Below are 7279 nucleotides of genomic sequence, written 5' to 3'. Positions count from 1 at the left end.
CCACTTCACCAGATATTGGGTCTGACCCTGGTGACGACGTCGTCTCACTAGACGTTCCGCGTGATAATGGACGTCACCATTCTCATCGAGAAGAGTCGGTGGCAGGTGGTGACGTCGACCGCCGTCCGGTGACTCGTGATGCTCTTCGATCCCTTGAGGACGAGGTCCTTCGTGATCGGAGCTCCGCTGAGCGTCATGCTGAAGTAGAATTTCGCTGTGCGGACGCCCTTGAGAATTTGAAGCACGTCGTGCGTCGGCTGCCTCGCCTTAAGGACTACCGTGCTCTGTCGGAGCGCCTCCTAGCTGTGGAGCAGGCGAATGCGTCGCTCCATGCGGCAATGGAGCGCTTGGCGCCATTGGAAATGGAGGTTGTTGTACTCCGTGCTCAGAACCATCTGCTGGTTCAACTTCTGGGTGGCCGAGGGCCCGTGGGATCGACTTCGGCGCCAACGCTTCCGCTTTCACTAGCGCCGGATAAACGCTAGGCCCCGCTTGGCCACAACCTTAAACGGTCCAATAAACCGTGGACGTAGCTTCGCCCTGGAGATAGCAGAGGTTGAATGTGAACGCCGGTTCTTAGAATTTAATAAAACCAGGTCCCCGACCTTAAAACATTTCTACTTTGCCTCTTCCTTTTTCATCTGCATATTCTTTCTGCAGGGCTGTGGAGTGAAAGAAAAAATACGAACTATAGAAAACTTTGTGATTGTCACAAGCATTGTCATTACTACAACAGTCGATAAACGACGACGGAAGAAGACATGGTGGGAGAGACGCGGGTGGCAAGCGAAGAGTCCAACGTAAGTTCATCAAATGAAGATGATTCGTCTTCAACCAAGCTTACGAGAGTCAAGAAGACGTGAGATGCGCGGTTGTTGAGTACAATTGCCGTGATTGCTGTGCATATGTGGTTACTCAAAGCGACTTCCATTGATACAAAGCTGTTTGTACGAGTAAATCATGTTCATTTATGGTTTGATTTGCGTATAAGAAGAGCTTTAGACCTCCGACACGATTTGTCGCATACATATGTGATGTTACATCGGTTGGTCTTCACTCGCGGAATGCTCGACGTGCGCTTACTGCAAAGCAGCTGGTGCAAAGTGATGTCGTGCGTAAATTGGTGCATACACGTTGCCGAGAACTATCACCAGTAATCATTCGTGATCATTTAAAAGTATTGGGATAATTGTGACGTACGACAACTTTGTGAACGCTTGCAAAAGGCTGATTGAAGTGTTTTATGGTGACGACTTGATTCAATTCCAGTTACTGCAAAGCACTTGAGAGACGCGGGCATGCGGTATCTATTGGATTTAAGGAAAAACTGTTCCTGCGGGCAACAATTGGTTATATAAAAGGACTTCATGCGTTTGCTCCACATGTATTACGCGGCATGGCACTGGACGGCACTTTCTCAAAATATATTGTTGGAAGTGTGGCGTTGATGGCGTGTTTCAAAAACAGAAACAATTAGATTCAAGTGGTTGCAGTCGCATTCGTCAGCAGTGAGACTGAAACAAACTGGGCGTGGCTCATCAAGTCCCTGTTCCAGCATTTATCTGTACTTCCAGCCGTCATAATCTCTGATCGTGACAAGGGGACAGAACCAGTAATGAAAGAAAATGGCAAATAGATACCATATTTCTTTTGCTTACGCCACCTTATGGAGAATTTCAATCTGGAATTTAAAAACAAGACCTAGAAGGAACATGCATGGGGATTAGCACGTGCACTGACCAGGCAATCGTACGAAGCCACAGAAGAAGACCCGATGAAGCTAACTTGCAAAGAAGTTAATTGGCTGGCTGACGTTGGCTATGAGAAGCGGTCCATTGTCCAGAGTCCATGCTCGCGATATGGAATGCTCACTTTCAATAACGTCGATATCATGAACAATCCGTGAAATGCCGATCTTGGGTTGTATGATGGCAATTGAATGCTCTGTCGGTACGAAGTGGCTCAAATTTGCTGGACAGACCAAACAATGGGGTGTGGTTACGTGCTATGCTACCAGTTGCATCACTTTAATGTCAAAAATGTACGAGGAAACAATTCAAATATGTCCAGTTCAACTACATCGTTTCTTGTGTCGGTTCGAATTGAAACAAACAAGCCAATGAAGTATGCTGTCGAGGTAAACAGTACCAGTGGTACCTGTACATGCGGTTATGTGAAGGAATGAATGCTCCATGTCTACACCTCATAGCAGCAATCAAGTTTTCAAATCAGCTGTCACGTGCAGAATTGCATCTTGGGGATGCATGGTCAACCAAAACGTATCGACTTGTTTACGATGAAGCACTCGAAGTGGAGCCATTTGTGACAAAAAGTGGACTGGTAAAGAGTGAGAATCTTCCACCAAATCCGTTCGGAAGAAAAGGTCGACCAAAAAAGAAGCGAATCGAATCACAGCATGTCACACTAGAAGTTGACGCGCCAAAAAGTATTTTTCGATGCGGCAGCTGTAGTCAAGTGGAGCACATCAAGCGTCGATGCACCAGTAATCGGTAGTTTAAGAAAATTTCAGCGAGTTGGGGACATAATTAGGTAGATTTTTGTCATATTAGTGGAAAAGTTGTGGTTCAAGGTAGATTTTTTCCAGTTAGATATGTTTTTTTCCATTTAATTTGAAAAAAAGTATTTTTTCCATAACATACTCCAGTATTAAATATTCTGGTTGAAGAGCTAACTAGGTACGAGAGATGCCTACGAACCGATTATCTGTGCCGTTTGTTGACGCAGACTCTTTCAGTCAGTGCTTCCACTTCGAGGTGCACGACAACTCGGCTGCATCGAGACCAGCTGCCCACATGTTCCATGGACCTCTGCTTTACGGACTTCCATCTATACCTCATAATCTTACTATAAGTTATTACATTTCTGCTTCGCTCTTAGTCCAACAATATCATTATAGAGTACGCTATTACAATATTTGCTTGCTCCAGGCATATTAATTGTTGAGGACAAAATTTACTTTCACATTCGGAGCAGAAAAAGGCACTGATCTTTTTGGTGATTATGACTTAAACGCTGGTTTAGAGAAAAATATCGCTATTTCTATTACTTTCTTACATCACAAATCGTAGCAGTTCATAAAAATAACTTATGTCGATCGTTTGGGGCCCTCGAATACTGACGGGACTCGTGGGTGTCCCTGTGGCACTTTTGCTGCTCAGTACTGATGCCAGTATGCTACTTCTCATCACAACGGTGTGCTGCCTCTCGCTCGTAGAATTTAACTTCAACATTTGCCCACACATCGTGCCACCATACAATAAGGCGAAGGTAAAAATGACACACTGCGTGCTGTTGGTTGCATCTGGAATGTTGCTTTGCCTGGGTGCGTGGACAGGTGATAAGCAAATTTATGGTAGACACATTTCTTCTATTTTGATGAGATTACTGAATACAATGATAAAAATGTTGGTGGTGCCACATGAGATGCGGTAAGCTTCGGAGCGACATTAATTGTTTTTACGTTTCATATCGTCATCTCCGTAAAGACGGACAGGACTGGTACAGTGAACAATATCGATCTTCCGTGATTCGCGTGGTTAATTTTATCTTTCTTTGCCGCTACAGCTTTGATCAAGTTGCTGCTCGATATCTTTGCGCTCTTCTACATTGCAAACGGTTTTAGTTATTCTATTTTACTCAGATGTAGCTCAAACAAGTACGGACATGGACTGCAACTCCTCGCACTTTGCTGCACTTGGGTCTGTGACAGCGGTGCACTTTTTGTTGGGTCAACTTTGGGCCGCGCAAAGCTGGCATCAGCCGTAAGCCCAAGCAAAACCGTCGTGGGCGCCATGGCAGGCGTTCTTTCCAGTGTGGCTACGGTGTTAATAATGTTTTCCTTCCCGCGCTTACTAATGGAGTCGCCTATGATACACACATTACTTCCTCCGCTTGATGTAGTGCCTTACATGCACCAGCTAGTGCTGGGTACAGTTCTTGGCGTCTTGTGCATTATGGGAGATTTGGTCGAGTCATACATAAAGCGTGTTGCCGGTGTCAAAGACTCGGGATCATTTTTTCCTGGACATGGCGGCTGTCTAGATCGCATGGACAGCTTATTATTGGTTGCGCCGTATCTGTATTTTCACACTCAATTCGCCCTACCGAAGCAGTAGATTGTAAAATCAGCATGAGTAATCAAAAATTTCACTTTGCGATTAGATTGTAGCGTCTACAGCCTCTTCTACAATCGAGTCTATTGCCTTCTCCCTTTTATTCTCTCCATATATCTCGACTGCTGGCATTGGTTCTACTAAGAGCCTCTTTTTTTCGGCTTCCACAGCCCCAACCTGCATAGAACTCTTCAACTGATCATTTTTAACCGTATCTGCTTTCAAATTTTTCCGTAAAAACTTCTGACGGTCTTTCCGAGTACCGCTCAATTTACTCGAGTACCTGCAGACGCGATCCCTAAAAAATTGCTGTCAGCAATCACTCACCCTGTTCAAACGTAAGCAGATATTCGTTCGTCAATTCTCACGTACGTGATGATGCCTGTATCGGCCTCGCTGAGTTTGAAAGACGTCCTGCGCATTGCCATGCTGAGCTCAGTAACCTTTCCGTCGCCAATGCCGTGAAAAGCGTCCAGCTTAGCGGTAGCCTCGGCCTGCTGGCGGGCGATGTCGTCGTAAACACATTTCTCCTTCTGTTTAATGCGCCAATAGTAGATGCCCACGCACACGAGTAATGCGAGCGACAGATTTGATCCGAGAGTAGACTAAGTTGGACGAAGCAAGTACATAACCTAATCATTTTGGTACCGATAAATAAACGATCAGGATACGCACCTTGATTAAACCCTTCGCGATTAAACCAAAGAAGAAGAGCAACAGCAGATATTGTGTGCGAAGCCCCATTACGCTTGTAAACAAACAAGCGCAATTTAGACACAGAGTGGGAATTTAGCTTCTTCACAAAATTGTCAAATTATCTATTTGGGTATTTATGACATGGTAAACTATCATTTATCACTGATGTGAATGCGTCATGGAAAGTTTAAGTGCACTCAAGTGTTTGTACAATCACTGTAAATCGTACTGATTCTTCCATTTATACCTCGCCCACATACTTTTGTCACTTAGCTTTCTTGATAGCTGAGATACGGCGCAAGGAGACGTCAATTTCGTCATAACGATATTTCTCTTGTGTTATCACGGAGACTACAACAAAGATGTGCATATTATTACGCTGATCAGGTACCACCAGTGTCTAGTGATTGCATTGTTTTGTTGTTGTCCAACAACAAAACCATAAATGATGATGGACTGTAATGTGGCGAAACATCAATGATTTATGAGTTGATGGATGTTTGGAGTCCGTATCGTTCTCCCTCTAAATCCAGATCGCTAACATAGAAAGAAGTAAACGAGTAGCTCTTCAAGGGCTTTCTTCCAATATTTGTCTAGTACAAACCACGTCACACAAAAGTACAGGAATCGAGCTTCCAATATCCGCCGATCATCTGTGATGAAATGATTAGCGAGATATGCTAAAATTCCAACAGTTGCGCTCGTTACTGCACTCTGCAGAATAAATTTAAATGTACCTATGGACAGCTGAACCACGTGATTAGACCGGCTGTAGTTTGTCAAGTACCGCAGCACGACACCACTGGCGTACAAATTGGCAGTAGAAATCGCGAGAAATCCAAGTGGATGCCCACTTGTTTGTACTTTCCATTCTCTAATCAACTTGGGTATTGTGACAGCTTTCAACCAGCTAACGCTCAGCCCTACTGTCGCCTTCAGCAGTGGTAAAGGAACGTGAAAACCATCGACCACCGCCACAACCAACACGTAGATGGGGATTACAAGCTTAACCGTTTCTTCGAACTGCGGCGCAGCACCAAACACCGGGCGGATAATAGTCGTCCCCAGCAAATTAGCAGCGACAACAGCGAAAAGCGCTCGGGTGTGGCGAACTACCTCTGTTTTAAGTGACTGACGTCGACGCGCTAATTGGGGTGGAGTTACAAAATCTGTGAGCTGCGTCCGAACAGTTAAACAAATCCAAACGATGAATGAGCGCTTAAGCAAAATCTGAAGCTTTGAAGACTGCACGTAGAATGTGCTAGTGGTCAGGTCTAGCATAACGGCAGTGACAGCGACAACGATCACGAGCAGGCTTGGTACGATGTGAAAACATGCTGAATTTAAGAGCGGGGACGCGAAGACACTACCATGGCATTTTGTCGCAATTGACTGCGAAGGAGTCAGTGACCTATCATGGGCATGGCGGCGCTTAACCATGGTTGATAAAATTGGCAAAATGCTTTTTTCTCAAACTGTCAAAATAGATAATGGGTTTAGGTGAGCGTGCTGCATGTACTGTCACAAAAAACTAAGTAAAATACCTCATATTAATCTGTTGTGTTACAAATCAGGATCACAGGTACTATAATCTCGTGTACTTACACCTTATACTTTTGGTACAATTGAAACAATACTGTGCAATATTACGAAAAATCATATTACACTTTAGTCAAATTGCGGATATTATAATTACCAAAGTATCGGTAATTATGAAGATGCAACTCTGCAAGCAGTTAAGACACTATTATATGGAATAATATCAAACGTGCATATCTGGTTAAAGCTAAATTGAACTAATAGTACCCCCGAAGAGCAGAACTAACTAGATAACTGGTTGAAGTAAACGCTCTCGTTCCGCTGCTAGATTGAAGCGTACGAACCCTGCAGCGGGGCTGCCGTGGCTCTTTGCTTAAAGAAAACTTTAAACGGGGTTACCCATATCCTGGTAACAAGGGTGGGTGTCACACCAGATGTGTAACGGGGTTACACGAACCCTAATAACAGGGGTGTGTGCGTGTCACACGAGATGGGCATAATGTGACCACACACCCAACAAGATTACGGGACGGGGCTAGTGGATGTATTTAGATTTTACTTTATATATAGTAAATTTAAACTTTTAACAATAAAATAGAAATATAAAAAAATCAGTTTTGATTTTAGACTGAAGTGTTCGTTTGCCTTGGTAAGGCTTTGAAGTACTTTTAGAGGCAGCAGATTGCGATCCGCTGCACTAGTACTCAGTTCTTGTAAAGAACGGAAGGTCGGTGACCTAAAGGCGCTTCCTCAAACGCAAAGCTACGGCAGCCCCGCTGCACTTGGTAGCCTTGTAGTCAATCTACACCTGAGTCGTTTAGACTGATCCTCTGTGAGGATGGAGGAGTTTCCCTCTTTGCCCCAGGGCATGCAGGACGGACTTAATAAGCTGATGTCCTTGCTTGGCCCTT

The 7279-nt window shown here is 44.4% G+C and overlaps 5 protein-coding genes across 5 annotated transcripts in view; 3 read left to right on the top strand and 2 right to left on the bottom strand.

Moving 5' to 3' along the window:
- PHALS_04930 (Reverse transcriptase, RNA-dependent DNA polymerase) overlaps positions 1-485 on the top strand; it is a gene marked incomplete at both ends in the record, with an annotated part of 1148 nt that extends 663 nt beyond the window's left edge. Inside the window, one exon of the mRNA XM_024722643.1 lies at positions 13-485. Coding sequence (XP_024573699.1) covers positions 13-485 — 473 coding nt within the window. The remainder of the gene's footprint in view (positions 1-12) is intronic.
- Positions 486-2163: 1678 nt separating this feature from the next.
- On the top strand, positions 2164-2514 carry PHALS_04929 (uncharacterized protein; the record flags this gene model as incomplete). The annotated part of the gene is made up of 1 exon (XM_024722642.1): positions 2164-2514. The coding sequence occupies one exon, from the start codon at positions 2164-2166 to the stop codon at positions 2512-2514; it is 351 nt and encodes a 116-aa protein (XP_024573698.1).
- A 594-nt stretch (positions 2515-3108) lies between these two features.
- On the top strand, positions 3109-4136 carry PHALS_04928 (phosphatidate cytidylyltransferase; the record flags this gene model as incomplete). The annotated part of the gene is made up of 4 exons (XM_024722641.1): positions 3109-3213; positions 3283-3373; positions 3445-3519; positions 3586-4136. The coding sequence occupies 4 exons, from the start codon at positions 3109-3111 to the stop codon at positions 4134-4136; spliced, it is 822 nt and encodes a 273-aa protein (XP_024573697.1).
- A 42-nt stretch (positions 4137-4178) lies between these two features.
- PHALS_04927 (uncharacterized protein) lies at positions 4179-4877 on the bottom strand (the record flags this gene model as incomplete). Its single annotated transcript, XM_024722640.1, has 3 exons — positions 4179-4431; positions 4506-4738; positions 4809-4877. 3 exons carry the CDS (start codon positions 4875-4877, stop codon positions 4179-4181), a joined length of 555 nt encoding a protein of 184 aa, XP_024573696.1.
- A 434-nt stretch (positions 4878-5311) lies between these two features.
- Positions 5312-6269, bottom strand: PHALS_04926 (uncharacterized protein; the record flags this gene model as incomplete). The annotated part of the gene is made up of 2 exons (XM_024722639.1): positions 5312-5366; positions 5434-6269. 2 exons carry the CDS (start codon positions 6267-6269, stop codon positions 5312-5314), a joined length of 891 nt encoding a protein of 296 aa, XP_024573695.1.
- Positions 6270-7279: the final 1010 nt, after the last annotated feature.

Source organism: Plasmopara halstedii (genome assembly GCF_900000015.1).
Source record: "Plasmopara halstedii genome assembly, contig: Scaffold_287, whole genome shotgun sequence".
Lineage (NCBI taxonomy): Eukaryota > Oomycota > Peronosporomycetes > Peronosporales > Peronosporaceae > Plasmopara > Plasmopara halstedii.
This window is presented reverse-complemented; position numbering and strand designations above follow the sequence as displayed.